The sequence below is a fragment of the Leptonychotes weddellii genome, chromosome 2, assembly GCF_054177405.1.
Source record: "Leptonychotes weddellii isolate Sample4059 chromosome 2, ASM5417740v2, whole genome shotgun sequence".
NCBI lineage: Eukaryota > Metazoa > Chordata > Mammalia > Carnivora > Phocidae > Leptonychotes > Leptonychotes weddellii.
The window spans coordinates 117,832,880-117,845,740 of NC_138370.1; the positions used below are offsets into that span (position 1 = coordinate 117,832,880).

At 38.7% G+C, this 12,861-nt stretch overlaps 1 protein-coding gene and 1 long non-coding RNA gene across 4 annotated transcripts in view; one reads left to right on the forward strand and one right to left on the reverse strand.

The window, feature by feature from the left end:
- Positions 1–972: 972 nt before the first annotated feature.
- Positions 973–8,456, forward strand: LOC145720174 (uncharacterized). The gene is made up of 3 exons (XR_014142961.1): positions 973–1,129; positions 5,338–5,557; positions 6,137–8,456. It is a non-coding gene; the product is annotated as an uncharacterized LOC145720174 (long non-coding RNA).
- The window catches only part of COPS4 (COP9 signalosome subunit 4), a 39,869-nt gene continuing 30,905 nt past the window's right edge, over positions 3,898–12,861 (reverse strand). For 2 of the 3 annotated variants that reach the window (XM_006741885.3, XM_081812214.1), the window contains 3 exons: positions 11,008–11,123; positions 9,118–9,202; positions 3,898–4,421 (listed from right to left, as the gene is read on the reverse strand). In XM_006741885.3, the coding sequence (XP_006741948.1) occupies positions 4,288–4,421; positions 9,118–9,202; positions 11,008–11,123 (335 nt within the window). In that variant the 3' untranslated portion in view covers positions 3,898–4,287. The remainder of the gene's footprint in view (positions 4,422–9,117; positions 9,203–11,007; positions 11,124–12,861) is intronic. The other variant, XM_006741887.3, reaches the window with a different exon arrangement.

Here is a 12,861-nt window from a genome sequence, read left to right on the forward strand (position 1 = left end):
CCTCTTTGTCTCCACTGCCATGATCTCTTTGGAAAGTCAGGTGCATAGCTCCTGAACTAGTCTGCCTACCTCTAGTAACTCTAGCTCCTGTTACCTTCTTTCCAATCCATCTTATAGACTGCCTGCACAAGTTCAATGGTGAAGATTCTAAAAAAAGACCCCAAATTTTCCCTGGTCCCTCATAATATAGCCTCAGTTTACCTCTTTAGCCTATTCTCCTGTCACTTCTTCACTCTAAAAATTCCCTACTTTCACGACCTTCAACACACATACATTTTTTAAAATTTCAAATTCCAACTGTTCATTGAGGTAATAAGGCAAAATAGGAAAAAAAAGATGTGTTTTATGACTCAGGATGTGGTCTATCTTCGTGAATGTTCCATGTGAGATTAAGAAAAATAAATACTATGCTGTTGTTGGATGAAGTAGTCTATAGATGTCAATTAGATCCCATTGACTGATGGCGCCGATGAGTTCAACCATGTCCTTAGTGATTTTCTGCCTTTTGGATCTGTCAATTGCTAATAAGGGGGTGCTGAAGTCTCTAAATCTAACAATGGATTCATCTATTTGTCCTTGCTGTCTTATCAGTTTTTGCCTCATGTATTTTAATGCTCTGTTATTGATGCTCTGGTTTTGAGCATTTTATGATTCCATTTTCTCCCTTCTCTGTTAGCATATCAACTGTATATATATTTTAAATTTTTATAAGTTACCTTCCAGTTTGCAATGTACATTTACAACTAATCTAAGTCCATGTTTAAACACTATACTGTTTCATGGGTAGTAAGCAATCTTATAAAAGAATATTTCCAATTTCTGCCTCCCATCATTGCTGTCATTCATTTTATTTATCCATATGCTATAAACACTAAAAAATTGCTATTATTTTGAACAAAGTCATCTATTAGACCAATTAAAATTTTTAAAAAAGATTTTAATTTACCTTCATCTATTTGTTTTCCAGTGCATGTCCTTTATCCGAGTTTCTAACCCATGCCATTTCCTTCACTCTGAAGAACTTTTAGCACTTCTTGTAAGGCAGATCTCCGGCAAATTTCTTCAGTTTTTGCTGACTCTTCGTCTTTCACTTTTAAGGGATAATTTTGCTGGATAATATCCTCTGTTGGTGAGTTTTTTCTTTCAACATCTTAAATATCTACACTCTGTTCTTGCTTGCATGGTTTCTGATGAGAAATCCAATATCATTCTTATTCATGCTCCTTTATAGAAAAGGTGTTTTGGGGGTGCTTGGGTGGCACAGTCAGTTGAGTGACCAACTTTTGATTTTGGCTCAAGTCCTGATCTCAGAGTTGTGAGATCAAGCCCTGCATCAGGCTCCGTGCTCAGCACAGAGTCTGCTTGGAACTCTCTCTCCCTCTCCCTCTGCCCCTCTCACTTGTGCTCTCTCTCTAAAAACAGAACAAAACAGGGGCGCCTGGGTGGCTCAGTTGTTAAGCGTCTGCCTTCGGCTCAGGTCATGATCCCAGAGTCCTGGGATCGAGTCCCACATCGGGCTCCCTGCTCCGCGGGAAGCCTGCTTCTCTCTCTCCCACTCCCCCTGCTTGTGTTCCCTCTCTCGCTGTGTCTCTCTCTGTCAAATAAATAAATAAAAATCTTTAAAAAAAAAAAAAGAACAAAACAAAAAAAGGTATTTTTTCCCCTAGCTTTTTTTTAAGACTTTTTGTCCTTGTTTACTACAGTTTAAATATGATATGCTCAGGTGTAGATGTTTTTCGTATTTATCATACTTGCTCTTTTCTATGCTTCCTGGACCTGTGGTTTGGTGTCCATCATTAATTTTGGAAAATAGCCATTATTATCACAAATCTCTCTTCTGTTCCTTTCTTCTCCTGGTATTTCCATTATACCTATGTTATAGCTTATATAATTGGCCCATAGTTGTTGGATAGTTTTTTTTTTTCTATTTGCATTTCAATTTGGTAAGTTTTTTTTTTTTTTTTTTTTTTTTTTATTCATGAGAGACAGAGCGAGAGAGAAAGGCAGAGGGAGAAGCAGGCTCCCAAGGAGCAGGGAGCCCGATGCGGGACCCGATCCCAGGACCCCGAGACCATGACCCGAGCCGAAGGCAGACGCCCAACCATCCGAGCCACCCAGGCGCCCTGGTAAGTTTTTACCGACATATTTTCAAGCTCACTGATCTTTCTTCAGGTGTGTTCAGTCTGATGATTAGTCCATCAAAGGCATCTCCATTTCTGTTAGGGTGTTTTAGTTCTAGCATTTCTTTTTAATTCTTAGAGTTTCCATCTCTCTACTTACATTACCCATCTGTTTTTGGATGTTGCCTATTTTCCACTAAAAACCCTTATCAAATTAAGCACAGCTGCTTTAAATTCTTGGTCTGATTAGTTCAAACATCCCTGCCATACCCATCTGATTCTGATGCTGGATTTGTCTCTTCAAATTGTATTTTTCGGGACATCTGGGTGGCTCAGTCAGTTAAGCATCCGACTCTTGATTTCCGCTCAGGTCATGATCTCAGGTGTGTGAGATCGAGCCCCACATTGGGCTCCGTCTGCCCTGGGGAATGGAGCCTACTTAAGATTCTCTCTTTCCCTCTGCCCCTCACCATACCCTCTAAAACAATAACAACAAGAAAACAAATTGTTTTTGTTTTTATGTTTGTTTGTTTGCTTTTTCATTATGCTTTGTAGGTTTTTTTGGTTGAAAGCCAGACATGATGTATCAGGTAAACAGGAACTGAGGAAATTAGGCTTTTAGTATAAGGTTTTATGTTAATCCAGATAGGAGCTGGGCTGCATTTAATATTTGCTATAGTTGTGTAGACTTCAGTTTCCTCTTTTCCTTGTTTTTATTCTTCCCTGTTGTACTGTCTCCCTAAGAATACTTTCTTAAAGAGTGTGTCCTATCACTCTCAGTCAAATTCCGCTATTATGACACTGGAGTCCCATGTGATGTAAAGGATTTGGGAAGTATTGTATAATCTTACGATTCTAAATCTGTTTATACTTACCCTGAGTCCCTGGGCTGTGACCTTCAGAAGTGTTTCTTAGCGTTTTTTCTCCCTCCTCTTACGTGACACAAGAAGGCTCCAGGGGGCTAGAATGGTCTAACTGCTCTTGCCCCAGGATGGATGAGGCTCTGGTAATGTGGTTGGTTTTCCTTAGAGGGCAGGCCTTTGTCATGGAAGAAGATCCAGGTGTATTTCAAAATAGTTACTTTCCCTCCCCTGTCCTGCCTGAAACACAGAGGATCCTGATCTCAATCCTGAGAACTTGATGGGGTTCCTGGGGATAAATCCTAGACAGTACAGAGCCTCCCCTGAGAGTGGGCCCTCAGGGGGTTTTAACTGTCAAGCTAGTTTACACTCAGCCTCCAGTAACTTGTCAAAGTTACCATTTCACTGTTCCTATCAGTTACTGCTCCAGTAGCTTTTGCTCCCAGTAAGCTCGCTCAACTGCGAGTCTATCTGCCTGTCTTTCCAGTTTTTGCGGTAGTTTGCCCTGTGACGTCAATTCTCTTGTAGAAATAAGAAAAGCCATCTATTTTCAGCCTGTTCAGACTTTTTCTTATTGTGAGGATGGAGTAATGACTTCCAGGCCCTTCACATGTTGGAGCTGAAACTGGAAGTTTTCTACAAACTTGTTTTTAGTCCTTTCCTGATTTTCTCTATCAAGCTGGCCTGAAATAACCCTCTCTGAGGAGCCTTCCCAGACCTGTCTCTAAGAAATGAAAAGCTCCTTCCTGTGCGCTCCGGTGCTTGGCGCAATTACAAGTATTCCACTGCTGGCTACTGGCTCCGTGACCGACTGGCTGGGGAACCGGCGTCATGGCACAGCTTTGTGGTTCTAGCACGTGGTATAAATCAATGTCTAGTGAAATGAAAGGAAAAATGAACAAAACACTGTTCGCTAATTAAAAACCAAGTACTACTTTTATTTGGCTCACTTCTCCATTTATTAGAATTACCACGTTTGGAGAGGCACGAAGCACTTTAACATTTTACATGACTACAAAGTTATCACAAATCCCAAACCTTTTAGCCACGGCTATTTCACTTACTCCGTTTAAAGAAAAAGCTTTCAGAACATTTGAGTTAGCTTGAGACACAGAGACCCTGAATATATAGGAACTACATATTTTTAAATGCTTGCGCTTTCTGTTCTAACAATGTCTTCTTTAAATGGAATCCAGCATAAAAGGGATTGAAATATGTAAGGTCAGATGCAAATGCTTTGGAGAGACCGTGAAATTAATCTGTACAACATTGTAAAAGCTGTTGTGTGCACAGAGCCCTGCAAGCATTCACTGAGCCATTTGCGCTTCCATGGCTTGTGCTGTCCATTCTGGCGCTGTCTGACTAATCTTCTCCAACAGGTTATTCACTTGGAAACAAAGGGACTGGATCTGTTTGTCCCACGTTGGCAGGGCTTCCCGTGCTACACAAAAGAACAATGTACACAGCTGAACATTACTCCATATATTCATAGCAAGTGTGAGTTAAAAGATAAACACAGTAGTATTAATTTTTAAAAATCTATTCCAAAAATCTCGGCTAATAAAATTAAGCTAATTAAGGAAAGTACCCAAATTACTGGCACAAAGCACAAAGCCAAAAAACATATCCACACAGATCCATGTTATTATTCATGAAAACAAAATAAAACCAACCAAAGCACCTCAATCACAAAAGCCACCACAATAAAAGCGTCACTGAACCGATCTCATCACCAGTTTCTTGATTCATAAGACACTGCCACCTACTGGAGAAAGCAAATCTCTTTATATAGTCAAGGCTGTCTCTACTGGACTCTGAGGGATAAATATTTTAATGTTTAAACAAAAAAACAAAAAAACTCAACATGAAAACACCAGGATTTGTTCTGCATCAGCAATATGCAATTAGAAATGATAAACCTGAGGGAATATCCCATTTGAAACAGTACCCAAATTTACAAAAATGGGCACAGAAAAGAAAAACTAAAATAAAACAATTTTAAGAAAGGACATAAAATAATCTGAGTAGACACAAATGAGTCCCAGATGGAAAGATGCAATATCATAAAAAAAAAAGTCCTTCCCTGTTAATATATAAATTTTTAAAAAACTACAAAGATAATCCCCCTTCCTGTGTTGCTTTCTAAACAGGACAATATCTTTTTTTTTTAAAGATTTTATTTATTTGAGAGAGAGAATGAGAGACAGAGAGCATGAGAGGGAGGAGGGTCAGAGGGAGAAGCAGACTCCCTGCTGAGCAGGGAGCCCGATGCGGTACTCGATCCCGGGACTCCAGGATCATGACCTGAGCCGAAGGCAGTCGCTTAACCGACTGAGCCACCCAGGCACCCTAAACAGGACAATATTTAAAGTTAATATGGAAGAACTGATGTTTGAGAACAGCCAACATGATTTTGAAAATTAAGAACAGTGGCAACACTGTAGTATTATCTCTACTGCAGAATAATGTACCACTTCCACGCCATGACACGAATGGAACCGGAAAGCACTATGTTCAGTGAGAGAAGTCAAAGGTCACATAGTGCATGACTGCATTTCCATGAAGTATCCAGAAGAGGTAAGTCCTAAAAAAATTCAGACAGCGGCTGGCAGGGGCTGGGAGAAGGAGGGATGAGGAGCAATTGCTTAATAGGCACAAGATTTCCTTTTGGGAAGATGAAAATGTTTTGGAACTAGGTAGAGTTAGTGGTTGCACAACACTGTGAACCTACTACAGGCCACTGAATTGCTCACTTTAAAATGGTTCATGTTATGTGAATTTCAACTCAATAAAAACATAGCAGTGGAGGGGTAGGAGATGCTTTTCCAACAGCAAAATTTACTATAAATTTGTTTATTATCATATTGTTACAGATCAGTGGAACTAAAGAGATTACAGAAAGAGATCCAAACATGTATGTGGAACCTAATATTTGTCAAAGATCAGAAAGTATGTTTTACTTAATAAATAGTACTTGCAAATTAGCAATCCATCTTAAAAAAAAAGATAAACTAGACCATACCTTAAAATTATACACAAAAATAAACTATAGACAGATTATATTTCTAAACATGAATAAAAATATTAGAAGAAATTTTAGAAAAATATTAGTTTTACCACAAAGTGAATGAGACCTTTTTTTTTTTTTTTTTACAGATTTTATTTATTTATTTGACAGAGAGAGACACAGCGAGAGAGGGAACACAAGCAGGCTTCCCGTGGAGCAGGGAGCCCAATGAGGGGCTCGATCCCAGAACCCTGGGATCATGACCTGAGCCGAAGGCAGACGCTTAACAAATGAGCCACCCAGGTGCCCTGAATGAGACCTTTTAAATCAATACAGGAAACTAAAAAGCCATAAAATTAAAAACTGACATATTTGGCTGCATAAGAATTTTAAAATGTGTTTATGGTATGCATTGCCTTACTTCAGAAACACAACTGACATGATTTAATAATTTGGTTTTTATTTGTTTTGTTTGCTTGCCTTATGAAAAGATCACAATCATTCTGGCTGTACTGTGGCAACTGGGCCAGAAAGGAGCAATTGCAGACGTGAGGGGGAAAAGCCCAGAAGGTGGAAGAGGTTTCAGAATAGGCTGGTGACAGTAAGAAATGAAGACAAGTATATGGGTTCCAGATGCACCTAGGAGATAAAACTGAAAGGATTCTGGGCAGCAAAGAAGAGGTGTCAAGGATAAGGAATGCTGGAGAAAGTGAACAATGCAGCTTTTGGCTGGCTGGCTGGTTGGTGGGTTGTGGAAGGGAGACAGGGAGGGGAGATAATGAATTCAGTTTGGAATATGTTCATTCTGAGATGCTCAACAAACAAACAGGTGGAAAATACCTAATAGTCACTTAACACCACTGGGTCTAGGACTCAGAAGAGAATTATACACTAGAAAGGCAAATATAAGCATTGTCCGCATAGAGATGGCAACTGAATCAATGAGAACAGATGGAATTACCAAGGGGAACAGTAGAGTGAGGAGGAAAAGGCCTGGAGTTAGCCCTAAGCAATATTTATATTTAAAGGCACTACAGAATCTACAAAGATGACTGGAAGAATCACTGGAAAAGGAGGAGGGAAAGCAGGAGAATGGGGTGAAAGAGATGAAGGAATCAAGACGGTGTGGGTGGCGGGGATAGTTCAAAAAGTTGTAAAGGATCAATGCTACTCAATATGCTGAAAAGTCAAAATGAGACCTGAAAGATAAAAAGATCTTTGTTAAAATGGGAGAGACCCAAGTATGTTTAAATATTGATGGAAAGAAGTCAAGAGAGCAAGAAAGAATGAAAACAGACAAAATAACTGCTAATTTCAAGTTCCTAAAAAATTGTTGAGAGGGAGGGACACCAGTCAGAGAAGGGATCCAAAGCACAAGGAGAACTGGAAAGGGTCTCAGAAACCACCTCCAGTATAACACAAAGGAAGAAAAAGATAATCACATGATATTTAAAATTCAGAAGTTTTATAAATCTGATCAAGAAGTTAATTTAATTTCATACTGATGGATTTTTTTTCTGTGAAACAGGAAACAAGGTTTGCTGCTGAGAGTGAAGGAGGAGAAAAGTCTGAGATTTAAGAAAAATGAAATCTGAAATACCCACTGCAGAGTAGAAAAAAAGGGTGGATTAGAGAAATGTGTCAAGAATCCCAGGTACTGGGGCACCTGGGTGGCTCGTCATTAATCTGCCTTCGGCTCAGGTCATGATCCCAGGGTCCTGGAATCAAGCCCCACATTGTGCTCCCTGCTCAGCAGGAAGCCTGCTTCTCCCTCTCCCACTCCCCCTGCTTGTGTTCCCTCTATTGCTGTCTCTCTCTCTGTCAAATAAATAAATAAAAATCTTAAAAAAAAAAAAAAAGAATCCCAGGTACTGTTGAGAACCCATGACCTTGAATTTGCGGTGGTTATCAATCTGTCTGGTGTTCTGACTCTTCTCCAACAACGTTAGCTACCCGAGTACAGGAATGAAAAAGATGGAGAATGGGTTCATTCCAGGTGAAGCTTTCCTAGACAGCCAGAAAAAAAAGTTAACAGGCAAGGCATCTAGGGCACCTAGGAAACAGTAATGAAAATAATGATCAGGGCGCCTGGGTGGCTCAGTCGGTTGAGTGACCAACTCTTAGTTTCAGCTCAGGTCATGATCTCAGGGTCCTGCGACTGAGCCCTGCTCTGGGCTCTGCGCTCAGCGTGGAGTCTGCTGGAGATTCTCTCTCTCTCCCTTTGCTCCTTCCCTGCTCACACACTCTCTCTCTCTCTAAAATAAAAATTAGGGGCGCCTGGGTGGCTCAGATGGTTAAGCCTCCGCCTTCGGCTCAGGTCATGATCCCAGGGTCCTGGAATCGAGCCCCACATCGGGCTCCCGGCCCTGCGGGGTGTCTGCTTCTCCCCCTCCTTCCTGCTCGAGCTCTCTCTCACTATCTCTGTCTCTCTCAAATAAATAAATAAAATATATTAAAAAAAATAATAAAATAAAAATTAATAAAATCTTAAAAAAAAAAAAGATACAATGAATCATAGATGCCAACCTGCATAGGAAGAGTGAAGACAAAAAAGGACTGGGCTGACTGGAAAAAAGTTAACATTAATGGACCAGAGGCTCGAAAGTAGTCAGGGAGGAGCTGACGTGGAACTTAACTGACACAAACTGCTAGAAAGACAGGGTAAAGGTTATGGTGAGAGTATTTCAAATTCAAATCTTACAAGTAGCATGGTTCCAGGTACAGCAAGGTCCAGGGTGGAAATGAGGTAGGAATACGGGCTGAGGAGGAATAGGCTTGACGAGAGTCAAGAGATAGACTTATCTGTCTGCCTCCATGAGTTTAATGTGCTGCTGAAGAAATCCACTGGAATCTCTACATGCCTGATACATTGTATGTGGTGCTTGATGAGTAAGTGAATGAATTGGCATAACGATTCCAGTTTCAAATTTTTCCACAGCATAAAAATGCTGCATTAAGTAGATCCATGAATGTAAGTTCATAAAAATTATTTTAAATTATTTCTTTGGGAAATAAGTTCATTCCAGTAGTAATATACTGGGTCAAAGGAAATTGTTCAACATGTCCTAATCATAAATATACAAGAGTTTCCTGCCATTTCATTATGATAGAAATAAGCAAAACCTCTTACTTTCAAAATGAACTATTCCATCAATCTGATCAATAAATCCATTCATACGTCCTTCTGTTATCATTTGTGATGCTATTTTTTCTGCCTGTAAAAAAAAAAATCCGAAGAAACAATAAACTCTCAGAGACTTTATCATATCTAACAGTTACTCACATATAAGAGAACTGAAATCTCTTGGTTTAGCTACCCACACACTTTCTGTGTATGTTCATCTGCCATTCACCACAAGATCACTCTTGTAAATCTGCCTATTTTATCCCCCAGTTCTTCTGGGTATAATTGATTATTTTAATATACCCTGGGATCTGTTTTACTTGTGAGATTTTGGACAAGAACCTAGCACTCTTACCAATTTCTTCCTCTGCTTAAAATCAAACTAACAATTTTTCTTCTCACTGAGATCCACACTTGAAAAAAACCTAAACAAACTAGTTTTTCTTTTTATTTCATTTAAATTTACAGTGTTTATCACCTAAAAAATTCTTTAAGAAAATAATATTTTTGAAGAAAGTAGTATTTTGAAGGAGGAATGATGTTCAAATTTAAAAGGGAATTAAAAAGGGGCGCCTGGCTGCCTCAGCTGGTAAAGCCTGGGACTCTTGATCTTGGTGTTGTGAGTTCGAGCCCCACGCTGGGTGTAGAGATTACTTAAAAAAAAAAATCTTTTTTAAAAAATAAATAGATAAATAAAAATTAAAAGGATTCTAAAGACAATTAAAGAGAGGGGCGCCTGGGTGGCTCAGTCGGTTAAGTGTCTACCTTCGGCTCAGGTCATGATCTTGGGGTCCTGGAATCAAGTCGCACATTGGGCTCCCTGCTCAGCAGGGAGCCAGCTTCTCCCTCTCACTCTCCCTCAGTGCTCTCCCTCTATTACTCTCTAAGATAAATAAATAAAATCTTAAAAAAAAAAATAAAGACATTAAAGGGAACCAGAAGGTCCTCTACCTAGCTCCTAAAGACATGTTTCATGTTTACTATGGGCAAGCAAACTGGCTTATGACTTGGTCATTTTAGTAATTCTGACTATCTTCACAATAAATCCTAAACAGACTGTATTATATTATTAAATATATATTCACTTCCCTAAGTCTCAGTCTAAGAAGAAAGTATCTTTTAATGGGAACTTAAGCTTTGGTTCCCAAATTGTTCCATTTCCTGTACTGTGTATTGAATGTGTACAAGTAAAGGAACTATGTTAGGAAATTCTAAATTACAATTTCACCAACAGATAAAAGGGGATGTGAACCATTACTACATGACTTTAAGGTGTGCAAGTTAGGTAAAAGTAGGTCGATTGCTTATTTTTACTCTTATCTAAAATTAAGAGAATGTTTTTTAAATGATAGCTGAAATACCCTCTAAAGACTACTGGTACTTTGTTGGTATTTGTACAGAGCCAACCAAACCCTTATCATGACTAAAAATGAAATTAATTTCATACTAACTCAGTCAAATTAAGATAAATCAAGCATAAAAGTTACCACAGAATAGCCTAGAGAATTATCAGTTATTCTTTCAAACAGATGAAATGTTTAACCTTTGAGTCAACGAGAACAGAAAAAGAAGTAAGGCATGTACCAAAATCTCAAGTTCATCAGAAATCAGAAAACACTATGAAGTGGATTTAAAGACACTAAGCAAAGATTCTCACAAAACAGGTATCAAAACCTGGAACACCTCACTTTATCATAAAATATAGTTTAAGAAAAGCAAAGATCTAAGACAATTCCATCACAGTACTACTTTAACATTCAAAGAATTTATTTCCATTTTCCTGAGGCTTTTTATGTATATTTTTATTGCAGTTGCCAATATCTATCAATTACATATTTTCTTACTACATCAATAGTCTATTAACTTCTTTTTTATATATTGGAAACAAGAAAATACCTTAGCTGCAGGGATCTCTAAAAGAGCTCCAAGTTCTTCAAAGGTAATATTATTATATAATTTGCTTGCAGACAACAAATTATGTTCAATAACAGCTCTGTCCAAGATGCTAGAACCTTAAATAAATATAAATAAGACAGTTATAAGCTTGAAACTTGTTTTACACATTTTTCTAAAAAAGATTTATTTATTTATTTGAGAGAGAGAGTGAGTGGGAGGGAGGGGCAGAGGGAGAATAAGAGAGAATCTCAGGCTGACTCCATGCTGAGCGGAGCCCCACATGGGGCTCAATCTCATAACCCTGATTGATCACGAACTGATCCAAAACCAAGAGTCAGACGCTCAACTGACTGTGCCACCGAGGCGCCCCTTGTTTTACACTTTTAAAAGACTCATCCTTTTTTTTCCTAAAAATTTCTTTTTTTTTTTAAACTTTTTTTTTTTAAGATTTTTATTTATTTATTTATTTGAGAGAGAGAGAGAGTGAGAGAGAGAGCGCAAGAGGGGGTAGGGTTAGAGGGAGAACCAGACTCCCCGCCGAGCAGGGAGCCCGATGTGGGACTCGATCCTGGAACTCCGGGATCATGACCTGAGCCGAAGGCAGTCGCTTAACCAACTGAGCCACCCAGGCGCCCTTCTAAAAATTTCTACACATGTAACAACCCATAATCATTTTCTTTATTCCTTTTACCAAATTGTAAAAGTAAGGAAAATGCCTTATTTGGTAGAGTTTGAATAATATACAACTAAATACAAATAACATATTTAGAAAATAAGTGATTGGCAAGTAGCTACTAACAGGCTGAATGGATTTAACCTGTTAGGTTTGGGGTTCTACTTCCTTAGGGTAGCTATCAGATTCATTAACTTTACTCTTCTTGCTATTAGCACAAACTTTTATTAGCAAGAAGCAGCAAAACCACCATGCAACCTGTTCTGCCAGCTTGACAAAGTCAATACGTATACAGCTCAGTAGAAATACCTCTCTCCTTTTTTGGGCATTCCATAAGCACCTTACTGTGAGGCAAAGATGAGAAATGTCTAGAAGGTAGGGCCAGCTAACCACGAGAGATCAGGTATAGCATCCTCCCTTAAGTGAAGTAACATAAGGCCTGACGAAGTGCTGGACATAAGGCCCCATTCTGAAGGTGTCTGACTGCTAGGCTCATCCAATTCTTTTTTTTTTTTTAATTTCCAGTTTCATGGAGATATAATTGACATAGTATTGTTGTTGTTTTTAATTTCAATGATTTTTTTCAAGTTTTCATTGAAATTCCAGTTAGTTAACATACAGTGTTACATTAGTTTAGGTATAGAATCTAGTGATTCATCACTTATATCCACTTATATCCAAAACCCAGTGCTCATCACAAGTGCCTTCCTTAATACCCATCACCCATTTAACCAATCCCCCTGCCCCCTCCCCTCTAGTAACCTTGTTTGTTCTCTATAGTTAACAGTCTGTTTTCTGGCTCACCTCCTTTTCTGCCTATTTTCATCTGTTTTGTTTCTTAAATTTCACATATGAGTGAAATCATATAGTATTTGTCTTTCTCTAACTGACTTATTTCACTTAGCATAATACACTCTAGCTCCATCCATGTCGTTGCAAATGGCAAGATTTCATTCTTTTTTATAAGGCTGAATAATATTCCGGTGTGTATGTGTGTGTGTGTGTACACACACACACCTCTTCTTTATCCATTCATCAGTCGATGGACATTGGGGCTTTTCCATGATTTGGCTATTGTTGACAATGCTGCTATAACCATCAAGGTACACATATCTCTTTGAATCAGTATTTTTGTATCCTTTGGGTAAATACCTAGAAGGGCAAATGCTATATCGTAGGTT